At 43.0% G+C, this 26,656-nt stretch overlaps 1 protein-coding gene across 1 annotated transcript in view; it reads left to right on the top strand.

Annotated features, from left to right (window-relative positions):
• Positions 1 to 15,168: 15,168 nt before the first annotated feature.
• LOXL4 (lysyl oxidase like 4) overlaps positions 15,169 to 26,656 on the top strand; it is a 47,729-nt gene continuing 36,241 nt past the window's right edge. The window contains exons 1-3 of the mRNA XM_069978921.1: positions 15,169 to 15,277; positions 16,646 to 16,815; positions 22,380 to 22,588. Of these exons, the coding sequence (XP_069835022.1) occupies positions 15,232 to 15,277; positions 16,646 to 16,815; positions 22,380 to 22,588 (425 nt within the window). The 5' untranslated portion in view covers positions 15,169 to 15,231. The remainder of the gene's footprint in view (positions 15,278 to 16,645; positions 16,816 to 22,379; positions 22,589 to 26,656) is intronic.

Raw genomic sequence — 26,656 nt, 5'->3', positions numbered from 1 at the left:
CTTTAAATGGACCTGGGTCCATGCACATCAATATATGATAGCTCTGTATAACCTCCAAGTTATATAAAGCTGTACGTGGTCACCCATAGACTACAATGGGGCCAGTCTCTACAATGATTTCTGGGTTTCCAGGTTTATGGACTCAATGCAATGTGCATGAGACCTTGTTATTTTGCCTAGGGGCACAGACCTCACTCCAGCATTGCCTATGTATGGGGCTTTGGACAAATTTTTAGAGTACTCACTCAGTACCTGTAATCCTCATCAGGATGGTGCTCACAATAAGAGTAATTGATAAAATACATAATACATCACAGGTTAGCGGAACCTCACGTGAAGGCTCCCGAGCAGCGATGTAGTCATATGTTATGCCTAAAACAATTCCACCATTGTTGCAATCGAGTCTCGGGAGTTCCAATAAATCTTTCTTTTAATGTTTCGAGAATAACCATGCACGCGTGACATACTTCTGGTTTGTAGAACAGGTTATGTCCCTGTAGTCCTTAGGAATTCAAAGTGATCCTGTATTTCCAAAATCCTATCTATCCATTCAGCAATATCCACATCGTAGCGGTAAATGGTATACTACAATCGGGCTGCTGTATCTATAGATTGTTTCCATAGATCTTTCTAATGGGTGTTCTAGGCCCTTAATCCAAATAGCTGATAACTACACCCCTGTCTATTTCTTAGCCATCTTCTCCCACTGTATTTAAAGCAAAAATCTTTTTCTTACAAATCAACTGGTTTTAGAGAGTTATATAGATTTGTAATTTACTTCTATTTAAAAATCTCCAGTCTTCCCATACTTATCAGCTGTTGCAGGAAGCGGTGTTTTCTTTTCAGTCTGACACAGTGCTTTCTGCTGCCACCTCTGTCAGTTACAGGAACTGTCCAGAGCAGGAGAGGTTTTCTATGGGGATTTTCTACTGCTCTGGACAGTTCCTGACATGGACAGCAGGTGGCAGCAGAGAGCACTGTGTCAGACTGGAGATAATACAACATTTCCTGCAGAACATACAGCAGCTGATAAATATGGGAAGACTTTAGATTTTTAAATAGAAGTAAATTACAAATCTGTATAACTTTCTAAAACCAGTTGATTTGAAATAAAAAGATTTTTGCCAGAGTACTACAGACATGGTCAACAGGAGAGAAGATGCAACCTCGGCAGCTGACTACCGCGTGATTGATGGTCCCAGACTGGGAAAGTTTAGGTATCCAAAATAATTACTGATCTCCTGGGATTTTAACATCTCAAGATGATCATGGTGCTAAGGGAAAACCTCCCGTGGATACCAGCACATTATCAATGAGAAGGTTCAATGGAGAATGGCCAGATGGGATCAACCTGACACAATGTTGACCAGAACTCAATACCCATTGAGCATTGTTGACAGCTACAGCTTGAGTTTTCCTGCTGACCATGTGCATCCCTATGGTCATTGTCTACACATCCTCTAGTGGTTATTCCCATTGGGATAAGGCTACTTGTTCAACATCTTCTCCATCTGGTTCAATAAACATGACAATGAGTTCAGTCATGTTTCTCACCAGAGGAGTGGATCAATTTGGCACTGGCGAGACTACTTCATCCTTGGAGGGGTCATATAGATACACATTCATAAGTGCAGAGTCCTACTGCCTGTTTATTTTGTCTATTGGTTGTCAGACAATGAACCCTCATGTTTTGCACCTTTTGCAGTGTATCTTTTATCTGCATTGATGTAACAACCCCATAGGAGTGTGCCCACTGTGTCACCTACCGATAGAGATGGTGGCTGGCCTGGCTGGTGCACTGGGACAGTTGCAGGAGAGTCAGCACAGTTCAGTGTAGCTGCACGGAGCAGATCCAGCAGATGGCGCAGGTTAGGAGGAGGTGTTGCAGCAGAGTTAGTAGTGTTTGGAATAGCAGAGCTGACAGGATAAATTCTGGTAGCTGCTATAACCAGATGCATGGATGCAGTCCACAGTCCACATGGATGCCGTCCACAGTCCACATGGATGCAGTCCACAGTATAGTATGTAGGATACATAGACCTGTTCTTGGTAGCTTTGTCCTACTGGGGTCAGTTGCTCTAGTATCAGGAGACTGCCCTGCACGTATTAGAAGGGTTCTTGGCGTGGGCTAAGGTTATCCTAGGTGGCCTCTCTCCCCTAAGGTTAGCTCAGCACTGCATAGTTGTGGTAGTTACTTGCATAAGGAAAGTCTCTTGTCTGTGATCTTTGGTCCTTTGTCAGGGGTCCTGGCTAAGCCAGGCCTCGGCTTAACTTCTGCAGGAACTAGGTCTCTTGGTGTCCTCTCACTCTGGAAACCAACTAAGAACTGACTTACTTTCTCCACCTGGTTAACTCCTCCTACAGGGGTGAATCTAAACCCATCTGTAAGTGGTGGGGCTGAGTGTGGGTAAGTGACGAAGAATAGGATAGGTAAGAAAGGAAAGAGCACTTGTGACTGGTCAGCATAGAAACACATGGTATAAAACAGTTAACCCTTAGACTCCACAGCTGTGCATAAAAGACAAAAACAGTGGTGACACCTAGTGGAGAAAATGAGGTACTACGTCTCCCACTTCATTAACCTGAGAGAATGACTTACTAAGGAGCATAGGACTGCACCAGTGGTGGGACACCACACCAACAAATATTATCATGGCAGATAGCTAAGTCCTTGTATTTACCTCAGTGCCACTGACCCCTACACATAGCAGCATAGTACTAGGTCCTAACGCCATCCAGCATCAGGAATTTGTGTATCTCATTCCACCCTACTTCATGAATCAGTGGGGACTCAGTGTAGGGGAGATGACTGGGAGTTGGAAGTGAGAATGGTGATGAAGGTAGGAATATACCTGCAAAAGCTGTTGGGCCCATGTTTGTTCAGCTGACAGGTATCTTATTTGTTCCCCATATACATATGAACATTACAAATGAATTATACATCTTATATAAACAATCTATATATACTCTATATATAGACCCTGTGAATAGCCCCTTTACATACATGCAATTACAATGAGGGTCAGTGACAAATATTTTAGAAGGGACCTGGGAGGAGGAGATGCACTGTATAGCAGGGTACAATAGGCTTCAGGTGGGGTGTTTGGATATTCAGTGTTTTTATTTGTAAGTTTTTATTTGAACTTTTTGAAATTGTAAATATAAAAACATTCTACACATGATGTTATTGGGGAGACCTTGGGGTGAGTGGGTGTTCCTCATTCCTTACCCTATATTGGCCGCATTTGGCCATACGATGTGTTGGTATGTACGTTTATCCGAGGGTGTGTTGGTTACACGTTCAGTCGTGCTTTTTGTGGTTTCTTCTATAAAACAGGCATCCGATTAAAAACAAGACATTTTCAGCTTGGCAAAGGTAATAAAAATGTGTAAAAATCTGTTATCTGGCCGTACAGGATGTGTATGAATGGCGGACTGTTCACTACGGGTTTTGTGCGGGGCGAGAATGTTTATAAGCACCTCATAGCTACGGCTAACCACAGGCTCTGAGTGAATGGTGCGTCTGGTGGCACCTCCCGTCCATTGAACACGGCCATGTGCTGCACGTACAGGGCAGGACATTACAGTCCTGTTACTGCCAGAAGAAAATCCATCTTTATACAGATATATATATATATATATATATATATATATATATAATTAATCACATCCATACTGGATATTTTACACCAGACTCCGGGCAGCTACATTAATGTCTCTATTAAGAGATTAAGTCCATTTCTAGCATGGATAACCAATTGGTTTAAATTGAATGCAATTCTTCCTTTCTCCTGTGGGGGTGCTGCAGGGAAGTCGATCGCATACATCTAATGCAGATCTCAGCTGATCACTGAAAGTCCCAATGGTTACCCATCTAAAAAAAAAAAAAAAAAAGCATTATTTAAAGTGGACCAGTACATTTTAACCCTTAAAGGTATTTATAAAATTTGATTACATCCTATTAGATTACACATATTGCCCTTTAAGACCAGCTGATCGACAGAAATTGATAAGTCTAATATTTTAAGCCTTAATGTCCATGGAATTTTTGAAACCACTCTCAGTAGATGGCGCTGTCGTTGTTGACAATGGCTGGGAGCAGAGATTTCTCTGATCCCAGATGTTAGAGCAAAAGCTTAGCTGATACACACAGCATTAACAACTCTAATGTGTATACTAATATTAGGGGAGGTTCAGTATTGCAATATGTAACTGTACCAGGACCAGCGCTTGAGCAGTCCTGCAGTTCCTGACCCAGCCATAGGTGGCTGCAGAGGGGCTGTGTTGCGTGAAAATGTAAAACAAAAATTAAAAATGGCATTTTACGGCTCTGTAACTTTATTAGACAACAGTAGAAACATGTTATTTTTTTCTGGAATACCCCTTTAAGAAGGTTTAAACATCATACAGACCAGACCCTGCAGTTTGTTTGTAGAGAGTTTTTTTTTTGCTGTGTGTATCTGACAGTAGATTGTCTGCCTTGTAGACTGCTGCTGTATGAATAGGAAGGACAAGGTCGGGTTATCATTATTATTATGTAAGCCAATAATGCACATATAAAGCTTCTATAGAAAACTCTGAAGCTGTGAGACGCTTGAGAAAGAGAATTACTACAATATTCAAATAGATTTAAAAAATTCAAGAACAAACAGTAAGGACCCCCCCCCCCCCCATGACCAAAGGTGAACCACTCTAGGACAATGGCACCAATGGGCTCCCTGCCATCTTGACCCTCAAGAGTTTGAAGGGTTAGTCTAGTTTGGCCTCCCCATACCCTATTTTCAATCTTGTTAGCCTACTAAGCACATTTGGGTCACAAACGCTTCCTCCCTGACGCACTGCCACACACTCCCCCCAGCTATATCTCAGGATCAAAAGTTACCTAGCATTATCAATAGAAAAGGCGTGGTCTCCTCCTGTACCTTATTTATTAAGGTTTACGCCTACCAAGGTATTCCCTGTTTGGCTTCTCTCCCCTTTTTAGAGCTTAGCACTGCAAAGCTGTCTTAGGGTTTAGTTGGATAATTTTGAAAGTCAGCTGCTTCTCACACATCCATCCACTTGGACCTACAACCACTCACCCTCCTACAGGGGACCTGGCTAAAGCCAGGCCCCAGCTTAACTCCAGCAGAGACTCCTTTGTTTACTTCCTCTCACACTGAAGATTAGGTAAAAACTTACCGCTTCCTCTCACACTGAAGACTAGGTTAAGACTAGTGATGAGCGAAATATTCGAATATTCGATATTCGTACAAATATCTCCCTGGTATTTGACTATTCGATCGAATATTCGATCCTATTAAAGTCTATGGGAACAAGTATTCGATTATTGAAAAACATCTATTCGACCACTTGGAGGTTCACCAAGTCCACAATGACACCTCAGGGAAAGGGAAGGGAGATTTGAACGCTTATCGAATATTTATCGAATATTCGGCGTACTATTCGATAATATTCGATACTATCGAATACCTTACTATTCGATCGAATATCTATTTGATCGAACAGTATTCGTTCATCATTAGTTAAGACTCACCACTTCCTCCCACCAAAAACTAACTCCTCCTACAGGTGCTGTGTTAACCCTCCTGTGAGTGGTGGGGCTGAGTGTGTGTGAGAGAGAAGAGATAGGATAGGAGAGAGAAGAACTCGCACCTGTGACTGGTTAATATTCAACATGTGACACAAAACAATTTAACCCTTCTGCTCCTTCAGCTGTCGATATAAATAACGATATAAATAACAAATACAAGCAGTGGGGAAAACACAGTAGTACAGTGGCACCAACTCCCACTTGTGTGAACCCGAGGGAACGTCTTACTAAGGTGCCATAGAGAGCACCCTGTGCTGGGACAACACATCCCCCCATAGCGTAATGAATAACGGACATTGTTTGTGTGGACGTCAAATTAAAGTTCATGACAATTATTTGCGGACGTTATTTTACGAACAAAAAACATATTTAGTTGTTCACACCTATTTTTTTCTCGCCGTCCTTTCACCTTCTTATATACTAAATTCAATGTTCTTTCAAAAAAAGAACCACACCCAAAAGGTCCCGAACTAGAATAATGCGCCAACGGCCGTCATTATACTGATATTTCATAAAATGGGAAATGTCGGACACCATTTTGAGATTAAAAAAAAAAGGACAGGAAAAACGTTATGTAAACATAGCCATCGACTTTAAACTTGCACTTCTGCATCTGACAAACTCAGCTCTGCTACACTGACTGATGTGTAAACGCATAGGATGTAAGGTGAAGACCATCCATCTTAGTCAGTCCAGCATATAAAGGACTTCAGTTTTCCCACTGGCCGTGCCGCTGGAATAGAGCTGTCACAGGGTGTTGGGCCTTGAGGGGGCAATAAGAGGCTGTGGCATACCTTTCTGTGGAAGTTCTGACAGTCTACCTTGAATTAAGTGGGAGGGCACCGAAAGTTACTGAGTGCCTGTAGGAACAAACATCCCTGTGAAAGCCGGCCAGTCATCCCAGCCTGTGAGTGTATATTTGAGGAAGAGGGAACGAAGCTGGAATTTTGGCATAGAGCGAGAATCTGCCTGCGCTACCCAGCTGCTCCTAACCACTGCCCCGTGAGTACTTTACACTTTATTTCTTGCATTTACAGAATTTTTCGATATTTTTCTAATTTTTCTTCGCAGCCATGATCTATGCATCACACATCATCATATACACGACGTCTTAATATTCCACACATGATCCGGGGAAATATATGATGGGGATTTGATGATGATGCTTAAAGCCTTCTGCATTCTGTATATGGAGTTTATGAAATACGGATAGAAATTGACCCCTGTGAGTTATGCCGATGTCTGGATGAGGCAGCATCTTCTGGGAAAAAATGTTAATAATAGCCTAGAGTGGATTTTTTTTTTTTATTCCACTCACAGTGTAGGTAACCTTATAAAAAAAGAGGGGAAATGGTGAGAGGTAATAAGAAGTAAAATTAATTATAATTCATTGTTGGAGCAAAGCTGAGGCGGCGGCGGTGGGCTGGAGGATTGGGGGATGCCATGTGTCCTTCTGTTCTGTCTCTAGGGGGTTGGTGGGTAAATACAAAGAATGGAATAAATGGATAATAATTTTCTTAAAGGGGTTATAAATTTATTTTGGGGTTTCAAAAACAGCGCCACTCTTGTTTGCAGGTTGGATGTGGTATTGCAGGTCCGGTCTGTTGAAGTGAGAGTTGAATTGTAATACCACGCACAATCTGAGGGCATGGGTGGCGCTGTTTTTGGAAGAAAGCAGCCATGTTTTTTTTTTTAATATTGGATAACCCCTTTAAGAAAATTAACAATGATTTATTGATCATTGTTAATTGATCATTATATATGTGTGTGTGTGTGTGTGTGTGTGTGTGTGTGTGTGTGTGTTTAAAAATTAACAATCTTTATGTTCAAAATCTTCTGGAGTCATAGTATAGAGCAGGATTGATATATAGTTTCATAGGAAAAGTTCCAAGATAACTTGTCACTTTCTGGGCTAAGTAGTCAAGTGGGCGGTCATACTGGGTGTTTGACAGTTATCTGTGTATAAGTGCAAATAGAAAGAGCTGTCAATCACTCAGTAGTACCGCCTACTTGACTACTTAGCCCAGAATAAGCAAATTAATAAATGACAAGTTATTTGGGAACTTTCCCCCAAAATCTTTTTATTTATCTGCTCAGCTCCTCCTGCTCTATAACATGCTGCCTGTAGGTCGGACTGTATTTTATATATGACAGGTTCCCTTTAAATGAACCGCTCTTTTTTTGTTACATAAAGCTGATCACAGGGACCTCCAGTGATCAGCCCTGGTCTCTGGGGAAGGTGGAAGCATGTGTGCAGCGCCACCACAGGTGAAATGAATCATTACACGGCTCCCATTGAAATCAATGAACTTCTTGTGCAATGAACCTTTTCCTTGTAGCTCCTCTCTGGTTGATAGATGAAGGTACTGAACAGTGTAATTCCTATTACATAAGATTAGGAAACATGGCTGCTTTCTTCCAAATCAGCACTGCTCAGACCGGGGCGAAAAGTAAAGGAGGCTTCTGACTACTTGGTCAATTATTCCTCATACCGAAAATCACCTGTTGCTAAGGAAGGAAGGGGAAGGAAACCCATTGCTAAGGAGGGCCTCCCAGATTTGAGATGAGCGAACCAGGTTCGGGTTCGAGTCGACCTGAACCCGAACGTTCGGTATTTGATAAGCTGGGGCTGCTGAACTTGGATAAAGCTCTAAGGTTGTCTGGAAAACATGAATACAGCCAATGACTATATCCATGTTTTCCACATAGCCTTAGGGCTTTATCCAACTTCAGCAGCCACCACTAATCAAATGCCGAAAGTTCGGGTTCGGATGGACTCGAGCATGCTCCCACTCAGTTGGGAGTATTGGGACACAAATAGGGAAACATGGTATTACAAGATAAGGTGTCACTTGTACCCGCTTGCGGCGGTGTGCATCTTCGCCCGTGCTATAGACACTATTCTATGGCCGGGCCGATTCCGCTTTCCGCCAAAAGAATTGACATGTCAGGTCATAGAATGGCGGAGATGCGTGTCGCCACGAGTGGATACGAGCTACGGAATCTGTGGCGGGTCATACGCATGGATTCTGTCATGTGCATGCACCATAAGATGGACTCTTGTATTATAATGAAATGCATGGCTGACCATGGCCCATACCCCTGAGCCACTGATTTTGTGGGAAATACTTCCTTCTATATAGCACTTGAAGCAGCTTTATGGCAGCACACGGAGGTTGTGCTGCTCTCTACTAGGGAGATGTGCTCTACTGTAAAAGAATTGTATGACTAGCAATACTTGTGACTAGGGGACAATCACTTACAGTACCTGGCTATGTGTGATGTCCTGACCTCTCCCACTGATGTGACCAATAAAGATGAGCACAACAAGCATGGTCGAGTCCGATAAATAGTTGGATGCAGCCTAAGGGTATGTTCACACTTGCCGGATCTGTAGTTTATTTTCTGCTGTGGATCCGCAGCAGATTTTATTTAAATAACTGAACACAGCATCAAATCTGCACCATCAAATCTGCTGCGTATCCTGTAGGTGTGAACGCACCCTTAGGGAGTCCTGGAAAACATGTATACAGCCTATGGCTATAATAATTTTTTCCGGACTCCCCAAGGCTGCATGCAACTTCTTCAGCCACCAGTATTCCAATGCCGAACCATCGGACTTGAACATGTTCCGGTTGCGCTCATCCCTAGTGACCAGGTACAATCTTGTCTAGTTTCCTGCACACAAGCATAGTGGAATCCATCTTGTTGTCTTCTCTCCACTCTTCCTATGGGATTATCCTATATGTAAGAAGATGAAGAATAATGTGACTTGTTTTATTAGTCTCTTTTTTGCTTGTCCCTTTCTACAGAGTCCGTGCGAGAGGTTCCCTTCTGCCTTTTCCTCGATCGGCACAAGACATGGAAGTTACTCAGCTTGTGGAAAGTCCCTTGGGTTACTAAAGGAAGACGCAAATCCTTCCATGTAAAGCTGGGAAGTAGCAACATATTGTCTTACACTGAAGAGGCCGCCAGGTGCTTTACAAAAGGCCAAGCAGGTGAGTCCTATAATATCATCGTGTCGGCTTTATTGTCAGGTGTCGGGGGTTTTCCTAATGGAGTAAGTTATGGTGTGTTTACACAGAGAGATTTATCTGACAGATTTTTGAAGCAAAAGCCAGGAACAGGCTATAAACAGGGAACATGTCATAAAGGAAAGACTGAGATTTTTCCTCTTTTCAAATCCATACCTGACTTTGGCTTCCAAATCTGTCAGATAAATCTCTCTGTGAAAAGGAACCATAAAGACCCTATTCCACGGAACGATTATCGTCCATATTCGGCCGATATCGGCCGCTACGGACGATAATCGTCCCATGGAATAGAGTGCAACGATCTGCCGACATCGTTCATGTCGGCTGATTGTTGCAGTCGCTTGTTTTTCAACATGTTGAAAAACAAGCGACTGATATAGCAGCGATCTGCTGCCGCCGCTCCATTGGAAAGGAGCATCGGCAGCAGACGCTGCTATATCCTATGGGCTGCCCGGACGATCAGCGATCACCCGCGCAGCCCCCCCGCAGCTCCCGAGTTGAATAGCGGCGGCAGCGAGTGGGGAACGAGGAGCAAACGAGCGCTGAGAGCGCGAAGGAGCGAAGACACTCAATTTCACTAGTTTTATGGCCCCTTTATTCTTGGGATTGTCCAAAAGGCCTGATTCTCACCAGTTAGACATTTTTTTCAGATCAACTGGTGTCAGAAAATTGTAAATTACTTCTATTAAAAAATCTCCAGTCTTTCAGTACTTATCAGCTGCTATATGTCCTGCAGGAAGTGGTGTATCCTTTCTAGTGTATGACAGTGCTCTCTGCTGCCACCTCTGTCCATGACCGGAAATGTCCAGAGCTGTCTGGACAGAGGTGGCAGCAGAGAGCACTGTGTTAGACTGGATAAAATATACCACTTCCTGCAGGACATACAGCATCTGATAAGTACTGGAAGATTTGAGATTTTTAAACAGAAGTCATTTATTAATCTGTATAATTTTCTAATACCAGTGAATCTGAAAACAGTTTTCTTTCTCCAGAGTACCCCTTTAGTTATTTGGTACCTCGTCCTTTATACCAGTTATATTGCAGGCCTGATATATTTCCCAGCTTCCTCTGCTCAGGCTGTATATCTGTAGATCTATTTAGATTGGAATTACAGCTGATCCATAATTCAGAACACGAGCTGTCGAGCTATGCGTCCTATTCCTGAATTATGGAAGACGTAACATATGGGACAGTCCTGATGGTTTGCTATTAGTTAGTGATTACATTATACTATGGCAGTGATCTCCTACCTGGGGGTCACCAGCTGACTCTACAACAGCCGGCATGCCAGTCTCTAAGCCTGCTGGGAGTTGTAGTATCACAACAGTTGTAAATCCCAGGCTTGAAGGCCATTATACTATTGCATTGATTCGTCTTACTGGTTGGGACGTTAATGGTTGTGACACATGGGTATATATTCATAATGAATGAATGTGCCCTCCATAGATCTGGATGGTTTCCAGTATTGCCTAGTGAGACCAACCTGACCTGACATTGTGGCTACAACCCAAGTTTTTTTTGTTTTTTGTTTTAAGAATGACTGGACTGGGAATGTGACTGGGTTATACAATGCATTCTGATATATCTTCATGGAGGTCAAAGCTCAGCCCACACATTCACCCACATGTGGCCTAAATTAGAACTGGGATCCTCTTCCATCTCTTAATTTCCAAAGAAAAAATACAAATGTTCTTGAACCTAGCCTAGAACCTACAAGATAGAATAGCCTCTCCATAACACGGAACCTGTCATTGCTCATTCTGGAGTCTAGTGGGCAGTCCTACTACTTAGTTTTTTGTAGCTGGCTATTCTTTTCCCCAATGGTTGGTGACCTGCCCGGCTATGAGGGAGTCCCTTGGGCGCTTATCACGGTGGTCTGGAGTGGATTAATGACCCACCTGGACTGTCGGTAACGCCACCCACAGAAAGGGGAGAATATCCAAGGACGGTGTAGCTTGTGTGTAGGTGATGGTGCAATAATCACTGAGTCCCGGTAAAATAAACTTTTTCTTTACCGGTAAATCTTCAGTGATACAAGTGAATTGTATAATACAAGTCCAAGAAATTCTTTTTGGGCGGCACGTCTGTGTCGAGGGTGGTGCTCGTAGTATGAAAAAATTCCTATAGCATCATGAAAGTTCAAGTCTCGGCACACAAATTTCATGCTTCAAGAAATCTTTTATTATAGAAAATTCATCAGATTTTTTTACAGCGGTAAAAAACAGGACGTTTCGGCATCAAGCCTTCCTCAACTGTCTAATCCTGATTACTATTCCTGATAGTACCCGTCCTATCAGGATGACACAAGTCCCCGGCCTAGTTATCTGAGTTGAGCGAAGTGTCCGAAGTTATCCGATGTCACCTGCGGTGCGAGATAGAGTACATAGGCTCTTAGCTGCTTTGCTCTATCCGTATCAGTTCCTCTACTTTAGGATACTGTCCCGCACTGTGTTTAAGCTGTTTACGGTGTGAGTTGGAGTGATCTGTGACTTGTCCTCTCTTTAGGTGTTTAGGACTGCATCTAGAGGATAAGTGTTGCTTTAAAGGGGTTATCCAGCGCTACACAAAAATGGCCACTCTCTTCCAGAGACAGACCCTCTCTTGTCTCCAGTTTGGGTGGGGCTTTGTAACTCTATTCCATTGAAGTGAACAGAGCTTAATTGCAAATTACACCTGAACTGGAGACAAGAGTCATGCTGTTTTTGGAAGAAAGTGGCCATGTTTTTGTAGCACTGGATAACCCCTTTAATGAAAGTCTCTGTGTTCTCCATAGGGGTACGCTACAGCTGGTCTGTCCCTGACAGGGAACCTGACAGAGCCAGGCTCCTAGCTAAGCTCAGCAGGGATGCCTGATATGTGTGTCTTGCTCCACAGAAAACAGAACTGACTAAGTGTGGGTCTACACTTCCTCTCCCCATGTAACAACTTCTTACAGGGTGTATGTAACAGCTCCTGTGAGTGGTGAAGAAGAGAGTGCGAGAAGAAAGGAGGATAGAGATAGGTAGAAGAGAAGAGTAACTCTCATTGGTGTGCAGATTACAAACAAAACAATAACCCTTACATGACCACAGCTGTGCAACAGTTACAAATATACAGAAAGTGACCTCTTGTGGTAAAACTTAAATATACACCTTTATTACCACATTGTTTCTTACAGTACAAGGCTTTTGCCAGGGGTGTTCAAACTATTAACACCCGTAGTGGGATACCACACAATATTTGTCTGTCTGCTGCTAGAGACAGAATTCCCCTAACGACAGGCAGTGGAGGAAGCCCAGGCAAATCTTGTATATTGGCTGTAGGAACTAAGGGAAGCAGGGATTCAAAGAGCACCATAAAGACTAGAGTAGACTAGACTATAGACTGTCATTAACCGCCCCGTCTAGTCATAACAGTGTATCAGTTTTGCTTGGAATATTCCTTTCAAAAGACTTTCAGTATGTCCCAGTTATTTCTTTCAAAAGACTTATGTCCCAGTTATACCCAACCTAGAAATAGTACATGGAGTCCTGTGTGCGTCTCTATCCACGCTGTGCCCTGTCGCTGCTATGATTTCTGGAGCATATTTTGTAGTTATGTGATTTGATCAAGCCTGACTGGCACAGGGTCAGCTCTGTTACGAGTCCCTGTACGGGTTATTCAGTCCCTAATGATCCCTTGATGCTGCTCCATCATAACTGCTCCCCTCTAAAAAACATGGAGGGACGCTTTGTTAAGCAATGTAATAAATGTGACCAGAACGATTATTACCCATTAGCTGAACTGGCGTTCTTGTCCAAGTATGGGCTGACGTAGGGGACTTAATGGACTATTGCTTTAAGAAGCGTTAAACCAAAGAGCCTTTCCAGATGTAATAAAAGAAGTCCCAGGAATCAACAGCCCTTGAGTCGTCCTCGTCTTAAGAATTCTGCTTGGTCCTTTCTGTTCCTGGGAAAGCTGAGTGTCATCAATGTGTTGCAGATTCTTACCCCCCCCCCCCCCCATATATACAAATAGAGTGGATCATCTTTGCTGATTCTATTGAGTTTGTAAAGGATTTGTTTGTACAAGATCTATACACTACACTACAACATATACCATCTGTATCTGTGCTCCACTTTAAGGCTATGTTCACACTACGTAAAAGTACGGCCATTGTTGCCATCAGCAACAACGGCCGTACTTTATGCAGTGTGGAACATTGCCTCTTGTTCTATGGGATCCCGGCCGGAGCGTATACACATCGTATACCCTGCGGCCGGATCCCGTGCAGCGCCGCAAGTAACTGACATGTCAGTTTTCTGCTGCCGCAATTCAATAAGTTGCAGCCGTAGAAAACCCTGTGATTTCACACAATGAAGCGAGCGGCTCCGGCCGCTTGCTTCAATGTGTGCCGCAGGAGGTTCTGATGTGCGCGCACCGATGCGCCCGCATCAGAACACTGTGGCCGGAAAGATCACCCGGCCGGTGTGCCGTTGTGTGAACATGGCCTAGGACATAACACTAATACACAGGCATTCAATTGATTTCAAAGTGTAATACTTCACATCCCCTGTGGGGGTGCTATAGAGAAACAGAATACTTCCTGTTAGATTTCAAAGCAGGAAGATTCTACATCAGGGATGGGGGACCTTTGGCCCACCAGCTGTTGCAAAACTACAATTCCCTTGGCTGTCCAGGCATGATGGGAATTGTAGTTTTGCAACAGCTGGCGGGCCAAAGGTTCCCCATCCCTGCTCTACATGATCAACTTATTATCAAGGGACCCTTCTAACTTAAAGGGTCTCCAAAATAGACAAGCACTTTAACTTTGATTTAAATTAAAGGCTTTCAGTTTTTTTGTTTTTTTTAACCATTGGCTTGATTCCTTAGAACCTTGTCTTATCGGAACACAATTTCTTAAAGGTTTTGTCTCAGTACAAGAATCTCCCTTGCAAATAAATCTGGCTGATCGATTTGCATCATTTCGGGACCTTTGACCACAAACAGCGCCACTCTTGTCCTCAGTTTGTGTGTGGTATTGCAGCTCAATTCTATTGAAGAGAATGGAGTACTTTTCCGAGAAAACAACTCCTTTAGATATATGGATGTGTGTTAAGAGCTCCTAAGGGGGTCTATGAGGAAGGACCCCCCCCTCAATGGCGGCTATGTGCCCTACTAGAGCCTTACTCAAAACAATACTATTAATTGGGCAGGTCAATGCTCAGTAGAAAGCCAACCCTGTCCTGAAACACTCTGTGCTGCTGTGAACATTCTGAGAATCTGATATTGACGGATGATAGGGGATAGAGGTTTCACCTAATAGTATATATCGATTATGGATTATCTTCTCCTTTTTATCCATAGGTGCAAATTCCTAAATCATTCATCCACTATTCCCTGTGAGACCCAGTCATGAAAGTCCCGATCCCGCTTATATTATTATTTATTGCTTCACTGATCGACCTTTGCCGGCAACAGCTCCAAGCGGGTGCACCACAAATCCAGCTGAGATTAGCCGGGACCTCGCGGGTCCCTAATGAAGGTCGTCTGGAGGTCCTTTATAATGGTCAATGGGGGACTGTGTGCGACGACGACTTCAACATAGAAGTGGCCCACGTGATCTGCAAGCAGCTGGGGTTTGAAATGGCCATGAATTGGGCACATAGTGCAAAATACGGACAAGGAGAGGGTAAGTGTATATCATATTCTGCCATAGAGCTAGACTTGGGCCTCACTCACACAAAACAAAGCTAATGTTGTCCTATGGGGGTTTCCATACCTACATGTGACTCAAAGTAAATATGATGACCATACATAGCATAGGGGTGTTTGTACAGGCAGCCCAAACAATCACTATGGAGCTCCTGTCTACAAAAAATCACATTGCTAATTATCATAGTTAGTCATAGCTTAGCGGCACCTAAAAACTATACACAAATGATATTAGGTGAAAAAATTCCATTTGCCAGATCACATCCCTCTAATGCATACATATCTTTGACTTCTAGATCTCAGATTTATAATACAGAGTTCTGTATCTGGCAAAAGCTAAGATTTTCAATGCATGCAGCTGCCAGTAGGGGGAGCTTATGAGCTTACTGCATACTAATTTATAGATAATAGTCATAGTAAGCTCTCCCGGGTAGTGGCTGCAGGTAGCCAGATTTTTTCAATGTAAATCTAATTTTTTACAGGTAATTTTGAGCTGATTTTGAGTTGATGGGTAAACAAATACATTAATTGGCATAAAATATTAACGTTATAGGGATGGTGTTAAAGTTAATGGGCAGTATTTTATAGTTTACATATAAAATTAATGTACATAAAATGTGAGTGATTTTTATGTACAGCATTACTTATTCGGAAATGATCATGATTAACAGTCTGTGCAATACCGAAAAAATAGTTTGAACTACACCAGGCACTGTAATACCATCAGATACATAATAAAGTAATAATCATAAACTTTTATAGTGTGTCTGACCACAAGCTTGTTGAATGTTTACTATAACACCCAGAAGAATAGTTAGTGCAGCTCAGGAAGCTGTAATTCAGAATTTAGTGCTGGATTAGTAATACAATGTTTAAATATAGACACTTTAGGGGTACTCTGGCAAAAATCTTTTTCTTTCAAATCAACTCGTTTCAGAAAGTTTTGTGAATTTGTAATTTACTTCTATTTAAAAATCTCCTGTCTTCCAGTACTTATCAGCTGCTGTACGTCCTGCAGAAAGTGGTGTATTCTTTCTAGTCTGACACAGTGCTCTCTGCTGACACCTCTGTTCACGTCAGGAACTGTCCAGAGCAGTAGCAAATCTCCATAGAAAACCTCTACTGCATGGACAGAGGTGGCAGCAGAGAGCACTGTGTCAGACTGGAAAGAACACACTTCCTGCAGTACATACAGCAGCTGATAAATATTGGAAGACTTTTGGAAGAGATTTTCAAATAGAAGTTAATTACAAATCTGGCTTTCTGACACCAGTCAATCTGAAAGAAAAATATTTTCGTCGTAGTACGTCTTTAACATTTCATGATAAACCTTCTTTTTCCATAGGTCCTATCTGGCTGGATAACGTCCGCTGCTCTGGTGCTGAGAGTTCTCTGTCAGAATGTGAATCAAATGGCTGGGGTGTCACTGACTGCAAACACTCGGAAGATGTCGGCCTTCTCTGTTCAGCAACTCGGCTGAGGCCTTTCGAACAACCTCAAGCAATCTCTGCACAGGTGAGCACCACACAATGCCGCCCGGCACTATATTACTGCCCTCCTCTTTCTTCCACTTTCTTCGAGAGACAGCCCCACTCTTGTCTCCAGCTTGGGCGGGGTTTTGCTGCTCAGTTCCATTGAAGTGAATGGAGCTTAATTGAAAACCGCACCTGAACTGGAGACAAGAGTCGTGCTGTCTCTGAAAGAAAGTGGCCATATTTTTGTAGTGCTGGATAACTCCTTTAAACAACTGCCCACCTAAGGGAGCCAACAAAACTAGGAACCACCCCCATATTAGCTCAAATAAAGGGCTGGAGGGAGGGACAGTTTGCCAGACCTGTGGACTGGCTTTTTCCACCTAGGGCCACCTTTTTTAACATCCTATCTCCACCCAGTTTGCCCTAGTCCTGTCACCATCCCCAGTCATGTGGGCCTGCTCTGATTGGCCCTTTGGCTCCGGCCCTTCTTTATGATTGAAAGTTGACTGCTTAAACCAGGGCTGCTTGTAGCCTGTGCCTTGCTGTGATACTGTTGCTGTTTTTCTTTATGCTCTCATAGCAACTTAAAGGGAACCAATCATGCCAAAAACGGCCACCCAGCACGCTTTCAAAACATTCCCCTGTCCCCTGCGTCCCCTGCATCCCGCGCTGTATGTTAATTGCGGCTAAGTAGTCATCTGGGCGTATGTCTTCTCCATCTAGTCACAGTCCTGGGCGGGTTTCAGCGCTGTAATCACGCCCCGCATGCATAGTAAATGCTTCACAGGACAAGAGCACAGGACAATCTCGCCCAGAGGGGCGTAACTACAGTGCTGGAACCCATCCAGGACCGTGACTAGATGAAGAAGACACACACCCAGATGACTATTTGGCATAATTAGCATACAGCACGGGACGCAGGGGATGCAGGGTACAGGGGTATGTTTGGGAAGCGTGCTGGGTGATGTATCAGCACATTTCCTTAGCATTAGGGCCATTTTTGGCGTGACTGGTTCCCTTTAAGTTGCTATGAGAGCATAAAAAAAACAGCAACAGTATCACAGCAAGGCACAGGCTACAAGCAGCCCTGGTTTAAGCAGTAAACTTTTAATCATAAAGAAGGGCCGGAGTCAAGGGGCCAATCAGTGCAGGCCCACATGACTGGGGATGGTGGCACGACTAGGGCAAACTGGGTGGAGATTTTGGGCATGATTAGTTCCCTTTAAATAGCCAGTGTATCAGTAATCCTCTCTCCCCTCCACAGGCCATCTCTAGTAGTGTACAGCTACTCCTCTGTGAGCATAGAGTTCACTTTCTACTTCACTATGTCATATTATAGCAGAGAGGAATAGGTGGTGTTCTGTCACTGTCCAGACAAGTAAGGGAAAGGAAGGCCTATCCGTGCACTACTGGCACACAGCCCAGCACACAGAGAATGAGAAATTGCTGTACATGATAGAGGGACTCTCTTCAGCACCCTCCCATTTACTAACACTTTGCCAATATAGGATATATACAGTAGGTGCAGCAGTTACATGTGACAGTAGGTGCAGACCTCACCGCAGCAGCAGCGCACCAGAGATCATGAGATCACAACCACTGAATGTCAGAGCCGTATTTATTCCCAGATAATTGCGATGGGAATGAGACTAATGTGCGATGCATTATACATGAATAATCCTGCTCTGGTATTTTTATAAGAGCGTCTCATCCTTCAGAGGAATAATGGTCTAATTGTCCTCAATAATACAATGTTCCCTGTGGCTCCCTTCATTATTGTTATTATGTGAGTCAGTAAGTTCTCCATACAGGGCTGAACGCAGTATAAATGATGGATAGGAAACAGAGACGAGGAGCCGATCTGCTATTGGTGCTGCATGAAAATTGTATATGGGCAGCAGAGCACACATTCTGGTCACCAGGGGCGTAACTAGAATTCATGGGGCCACACAGCAAAAAACAGTATAGCTCTCACAGCCCCCCCCCCAACCGGATGGCACTCAGAAGGGGCCCCATAGCAGTTGCGTGGTCTGCCTCCATGGTAGCTACACCACTGCTGGTGACCAATATAGAAAATGACAAATCTATCAATATATTTTAACCCTTTAATAACAACCAACACAGATGATAATCATAAAATCTGATGTGACCTTTTAACAATGCACATGTGCAAAGGATCCTCATAGGCGGAGCCTCCCAAAGGGGCTACCCATTATTCTTCAAAATTCTCTGCATTCTCCTAGATTATCTAATGTCTAGACATTACAAGAAGCTGCACTAAAATAGTTAGAAAAAGTAATAGCAGTTTGGGCCAACATAACACAGTGCTCTCTGCTGCCACCGCTGTCCATGTCAGGAACTGTCCAGAGCAGGAGAAGTTTTCTATGGGGATTTGCTACAGTGCTGGACAGTTCCTGACATGGATAGAGGTGGCAGCAGAGAGCACTGTGCCAAACTGGAAAGGAAGCACCACTTTCTGCAGGACATACAGCAGCTGATAAGTACTGGGAATTTTTTAAATAGAAGTAAATCAGAAATCTGTACAACTTTCAGAAACCAGTTAATTTGAAAGAAAAAACACCAGAGTACCCCTTTAAGGCTGGGGCTACATATCACATGACCAAAAATATCTATGTAGCCCTGGTCTAGGATGAAACACTGACTTTCAGGCATGATACCTCCTGAAGGAGGTCCATTTTGCATATTGTTTCCCCCGTAGAGCATTGCATGGCCGGAAAAACTCCACACACTGGTTAGACACTTTAGTAAAAAAACAAACAAAAAAACAACATAATACTACTACCGTAATATACATTCATAATACCGTAATAAAATATTATGGGGTCGTTTTAATTTGCTACTAGGGTTTACACCCTGGGGGCCCCTAAGAAATAAGGCCTGAGTATAATACTCCCTTGTGGAGAAGTACAGCTGCCCAGCACATACCTGCTGTACATGATATTTAATCACATCATGGTGGTATAAAGGGGTTAAACCTACAGCGATGGCAATGAAGTGAAGCGGCCCGTGTGACATGTCACAGAAATCTACGTTTTTGGAACCGTGCGCCTGTGCCTGGCCAACGGAAAGCAGAAATATTCAAGGTGGCCGCTTTCCAAGAACAACAATTGTGCACAGTGTCCGACTGACTGTATAAAACGAGAGACTTGTGTGTATGAATAGTGTCACGGAGCATCCGCCTGCATTACCTCACTCCACCCCTGCCTGACATACCAGTGGTGTTTCCTCGGCTCGAAGACATTCCAAGACTTCTCTAAGGATCGCACGGGATGAGATCAGTCACTTTATGGCCGCTGGAAGGATACGCCACAAATCCGAAGACTTAACTCACCAAGAAATATGGTTATGGGTTCAAAGACGGAATAGTTATGATGTAGATGTAGCAGAGCTGAGTTTGTTCATATAACTCCTTATGGGGAATTTAGGTTTATTATAGTATGGAGGCTCCTAAGCAAATGCATAGGAGAAACGTTCTATGGGCCGTGGTGTTGTATGCAGATAGGGATAGGAAGAATCTTCTAGAATAAGAAAACTGACCACGTGAACGTTATAGATACAATGTAAAAAATTATTACAAACTTTAGTAAAGTCACACGATTGTATAAAAAAAAAAAAAAAAAGCACCATATAGCGACCAACATAATAAATTACAGTACTATGCAGTGCCCAACCATAGGGTCTCTACACCACAGTGCCATACAGTGCCCACATAACCTCAGTATATGCAGTTAGGTAAGTACAATGCAGTGACGTATATGTATACTACAGTGCCATGTAGTGCTTACATAACCCAACTTTATGTTATTCTAATACAGTATAATCCAGAGTAGAAATAATACTACAATATAGTAAGAGCTCAAATAGGTATACTAAGTTTAGTAATGGTACCCATACTAGTATAATGTAATACAGGGCCTATCTAAACTAAATCTATATAATGCGCCACAAAGTACTCAAATAATACTGCCTTTATGTCCATAATACCCACAGCATAAATCATACAATGATCAAATACTACCACCATGTACTGCTCAAATAACACTGCCTAACTGTGCTCCAATTATGCCTATATACCAGTGCCCACATAAACCTACTATAACCCATCCAAACATATGGGACAATGCAGTGCACAAACCTCCATAATATTGTGCTGCATGAGCACCAAACAGTGCCTAAATAGTGGCACCATGCAGTGCTGAAATAAGATATGGTCTCTAGACTAATATGTAATAGAGCATATATATATATATATATATATATATATATATATACTTAATAACTTAATATAGTGTCTAAATAGTGCCATAAAGTGCATAAATGATACATACATAGCATGAAGTATACATAAAACCGTGTCATATGATGATCAAATAAACCACCATACACTGCCCAAATAACACTGCCTAACTGTGCCCCAATAATGCCAAATACTAACCTTGTATAAACTTGTAATACTAAAGAATGCCAGGCAGTGCTCACATAAACCTACTATACCATCCCCCAAAATACACATTACAATGCAGTGCACAGAAACACACACCCAAACACTAAAAAACTCAAGTCTTCCCATATTTATCAGCTGCTGTATGCCCTGAAGGAAGTGGTGTATTCTTTCCAGTCTGACACAGTGCTCTCTGCTGCCACCTCTGTCCATGACAGAAACTGTCTAGAGCAGGAGCAAATCCCCATAGAAAAACCTCTCCTGCTCCGGACAGTTCCTGACATGGACAGAGGTGGCAGCAGAGAGCGCTGTGTCAGACTGGAAAGAATGCACCACTTCCTGCAGGACATACAGCAGCTGATAAGTACCAGAAGACTGGCAATTTTTTTTATAAGAAGTAAATTACAAATCTCTCACACTATCTGGCACCAGTTGATTTAAAGGATTTTTTTTTTTTGCTGAACTACGCCTCTAAATAATGCTGCTATACACTGCCCAAATTAGTGTCCAATTACAGCGTTCAAATAGTGCCGCCATATGCAGTTTGAGCAGCTGTAGGTTACTATTGCCATGAATTGCCTCACAAATTCAGTGGTGCAAGAGTTTTAAGAAAAATTGGCAAAAAATAAAGTGATAACAGGAGGAGACCTGTAATGCTGGATAATGGGATAAATGATCATTCCCCACAATGTAAAGCCGCACCGTGGGAACTATCTATGTAGATGGCAAACACTGCACAGCTCTCTAAATACAGTAATACATACAGGAGTCAGATTGAGCATAGACTACGCCTCTCTGCTATGTGTATGTGTGATCTTGTGTTGTCATGCTGCTACAGTGCCGGACTGGCCCACCAGAGCACCGGAGAATCCTCCGGAGGGCCCCCAGCTTTAGAACCTGCACTAACCCTGACAGACATGTCTTTTCTCACTGGTTCTTCGTTGGTCGGCCCCCAGGATCATTTCCTTTGGTGGGCCCCAGATACCCCAGTCCAACACTGTGCTTCTAGCTCGGCCTGTGTAAGTAGTGTCAGGCCTCACTGTTATTATTCTTCCAGCATTCTATTCCTGAACCAGAAAGCTCAGGATGAACAGTGCCTGATCTACCTATAATGATGATGCCCATGTATTTAACTCTTTCAGCACACAAGGAAGGTCGAGGAGGTTAGAATTAAACCAATTTCTGCCCGGGCCAAGGCGAGCCTGCCAGTCACAGAGGGCATCGTGGAAGTGAAGCATCATGGCAGGTGGCGGCAGGTCTGTGACCAGGGCTGGACTATGGATAACAGCAGGGTGGTGTGCGGCATGCTGGGCTTTCCTGGAGAAGTTCAACCAAACATCAAGTTTTACAGGTAAAGCCTATTGGTTATATATATATATATATATATATATATATATGCATTGCCTATGTGTATCACTATCATTACACCCCACCTGGGGAGGACAATTATTGCTGTATCCATTGCTCTTGTATTTCTAAATATCTAGTTTGCATTGAGAAGGCTGGAGATAGTGTCGGACTGGCCCACCACAGGACCGGAGAATGCTCCGGTGGGCCCCCAGCTTAAGAACTTGCACTATCACTGACTGATATGTCATTTCTCACTGGTTCTTCATTGGTGGGCCCCCAGGACCATTTCCTCGGGGGGGCCCCAGATACCCCAGTCCGACAATGGCTGGTTTAAACCTTTCTTCTGCATGGCTGTCCATAAACAATGCATTGTCCTGCATATTCATCATGTGGTGATGGTGCAGGACAGGAGTCTCCTCCGCACCCTCATGGGCAGATGCCCTTTATATAGTCATAGAAAAGGACGGGATAGGGGATAACTCAGATCCTATTTATACAAACTAACCCAAATCAGATCTTTTATACCCCACCCATAGGAATATCTGTGAATGACTCCTAATGCCCACTTTTAGGTCAAGGTTGCATCAATGGCGACTGTTTTTAGAGGGATTATTCTGCAAAATCAAGACTTATCAGCCTTAGATGTCACCATCAATATTAGCTCCCTCTCCCTAAAAAAACGTATCATTGCATCATCACGTGCTAATGCAGAAGGCCTGGTTGCATCTTATCCTATCATATATATATATATTTTAGGACATTTACGGAAGGATGAGTTGTGATTACAGCATGCTGCCTTGTGCTGAACAATGCCACAGGTAGAGGAGCAGACAGGGAATGAATACAGCTGGTGCTACTGACTGCAGAGAAATTAGAAAAAAAGAACATGTCTCAGCATGAGGCTCTGATGAGTAGTAAAAAAAATCTAGGTGATCACCTTTAAAAATTGTAAGCGTTACTGTCACTTTAAAAACAAACAAATGACTTTTAGCATGTCATCATTTGGGGTGGACTTCATATCGAACTCTTAATAAAGAGCAGCGTCACGGTGGAAATCTAACACTCCGACTAATTGAAACTTTTGACATTTCAAAAGTTTCTTAAAGCGACAGTAACAATTTAATGGAATTTATTCAATAAGTTGTATGTAATAACTACAACTCGTCCTGCAATATCTGTGCCCGTCCAGTGTTCCTCAACAAGTGCTGGCAAAACTACAACTCCCAGCATGCCCTGACAGCCAAAGGCTGTCAGGGCATGCTGGGAGTTGTAGTTTCGCAAGTGGATAGGTTTGGCTGACATATGTAATACAGATGACAGTGTGACCAGAGTCTTAGCTCTGTCATCTGTTGACAGATACCATGACGGCCACATGTTGGCTGTAGTAGTTGGGATGTCTCATGAGGACACTGTATTACTACCTTGGTGTTACCCAGCAATGTCGGATGCCACGTTTGTATTGTCCGCAATTGCGCAAAACCCTCCATCAGCGGCAAAATCTAATTATACGTCTTATCTCCCAGGAAAAGCCTGTGGTCGGGGAGAGCCGGCTGTAATTCCTGCATCACACGGCTGTGCTATTCTTATGGGCCGTCCTGTGTAATTTACTCCCATCCCTGTGTTGTTTCCTCTCTGGGAAGCCGGAGCATCTGCGGTGTCTTATTGTTACTTTCCATTGTGACGCCCATGGGGGCTGCCACCCTGCCAGTCACGTGGATGCAGGATCTTATGGAAAGACAAATACACATGTACATAGAGCTCAGGGGTCAGAAGGTAAAACTGGCTCTGCAGTGGGTTTTTGTGCAAAAAACATAGACTCTATAGCGTAGATAAATTAAATCGGTTTGTTTGTTTTTTAAGGAAAACTTTATAGAACTTTATAAAACATTATATAGATTTGTAATTTACTTCTATTTAAAAATCTCCAGTCTTCCAGTACTTATCAGCTGCTGTATGTCCTGCAGGAAGTGATGTATTCTCTCCAGCTCTCTGCTGCCACTTCTGTTTATGTTAGTAACTGTCCAGAGCAGGAGAGGTTTTCTATAGGGATTTGCTACTGCTCTGGACAGTTCCTGACATGGACTGAGGCGGCAGCAGAGAGCACTGTGTCAGACAGGAAAGAATTTACCACTTCCTGCAGGACATACAGCAGCAGATAAGTAATGGAAGACAGGAAATTTTTAAATAGAAGTAAATTACAAATCTGTATAACTTTCTGACATCAGTTTATTTGAAAACAAAAAATTTCACTGGAAAATCCCTTTAAATCAACTGGTGTCAGATAGTTATACTGATTAAGTTTTCCAGTATTTATCAGCTCATCTATATCCTGCAGGAAGTGGTGTATTCTTTCCAGTCTGACACAGTGCTCTCTGCTGCCACCTCTGTCCATGCCAGGAACTGTCCAGAGCAGGAGAGGTTTTCTATGAGGATTTGCTGCTGCTCTGGACAGTTCCTGTCATGGACAGAGGTGGCAGCAGAGAGCACTGTGTCAGACTGGAAAGAATACACCACTTCCTGCAGGACATCCAGCAGCTGATAAGTACTAAAAGGCCAGAGTTGTTGTTTTTTTTTTAAATAGAAGTAATTTACAAATCTGTATAGCTTTCTGGCACTAATTGATTTAAAAACTATTTTTTTCCTCCTGGATATGGCTCAGGAATAAGGTTGAGGGGGTCACACTGGGTTGCTGTGTTGTGATATCTCACCCCGTTATTAGAAAGGAATAAAATCAGCAGGAATCGGAAATAACCTGAATCCTGAGATGTTAATTGCGGATCTCCCGGCAGCACCCTGCCTTGTGACATTGATGCAATTAGTCATGGCTCGCAGCCGCAGCTTATAATAGAAGAAGAAATTCCTTTAAAAACTACATTCACCTGCCCTGACCTTACAGAAAGTAGGGTTAAGTAGGTGTAGGGTTAATTTATAACTAAATACATCAATAACCTTTATCCTGGGCATGATGGTAGTTGTAGTTTTGGAACAGCTGGAAAACCACGTTAGAGATGAGTAAGACTGCTGGAGAAGCTGGATGCAGCCTGAGGACTGCCGGGCTATACAGGACTCCCTAGGGCTGCATCCAGCTTCTTCAGTCACCGGTGATCAATAGCTGAATGGTCAATGTTCTGTATTGGTTCATCAGTATGTGGCTTTGCTGTTCAGGATTCTAGGTTACCTGGGTGCAAATCTCTGGGAGCCTTAGGGCCCTATTCCACCGGACGATTATTGTTCACATAATCGTTAACGATAAACGATCTCAAACGACCGCTGTTGCGAAAGACCTGAAAACGTTCACTCACTTCCATGGAACGATAATCGTTACTTATGATCGTATTTGCGAGCGTTTTTTCTTCGCTATTTTGTTCGTATCTACTGCGAACGACATCTTATTCAATGCGAACGATTTGCGAACGAGCAACGATAAAAATAGGTTCAGGTCTTATAAAGCGATCAACGATTTCTCGTTCGGTCGTTAATCGTTAACTGCATTTCAACCGAACGATTATCGTTTAGATTCGAACGATGTAACGATAATCTGAACGATAATCGTCCGGTGAAATAGGGCCCTAAAAGGGGTTATCGAGGGCTACAAAAACATGGCCACTTTTTCCCCTCTCTTGTCTCCAGGTCAGGTGCGGTTTGCAATTAAGCTCCATTTACTTCAATGGAACTGAGTTTGAAACCCCACCCAATCTGGAGACAAGAAAGGGGAAAAAGTGGCCATGTTTTTTTTTAGCACTGCATAACCCCTTTAAGAAGTTCTCCATCCCTTTAAAATATTTAATATATTACCCGCAGTGCTGTACTTTCCCTAGTCACTGATTTTCTAATTGAGCTGTCACTGCCAAGACGGGCCCGTCCCTGAAATGATATTGGGAGCGTTCAATGGGGAGGCAGAAGATGCCACAGGAGGACCCTGGGGGAGCGTGGTGACATAATCATAGGCTCTTAATTATTTTATATTTAAGGACAGAAATATATAAAAAAAAGTTTAACGTTCTGAAGTACCCCTTTAATCGTGTCATTGGTTATCATCCATACATTATCATTCATTCATGTACATCCC

The sequence above is a fragment of the Dendropsophus ebraccatus genome, chromosome 8 (assembly GCF_027789765.1).
Source record: "Dendropsophus ebraccatus isolate aDenEbr1 chromosome 8, aDenEbr1.pat, whole genome shotgun sequence".
Classification (NCBI taxonomy): domain Eukaryota; kingdom Metazoa; phylum Chordata; class Amphibia; order Anura; family Hylidae; genus Dendropsophus; species Dendropsophus ebraccatus.
The sequence above is the reverse complement of the archived record's forward strand: the minus strand, read 5'-3'. Positions and strand labels throughout refer to the sequence as shown.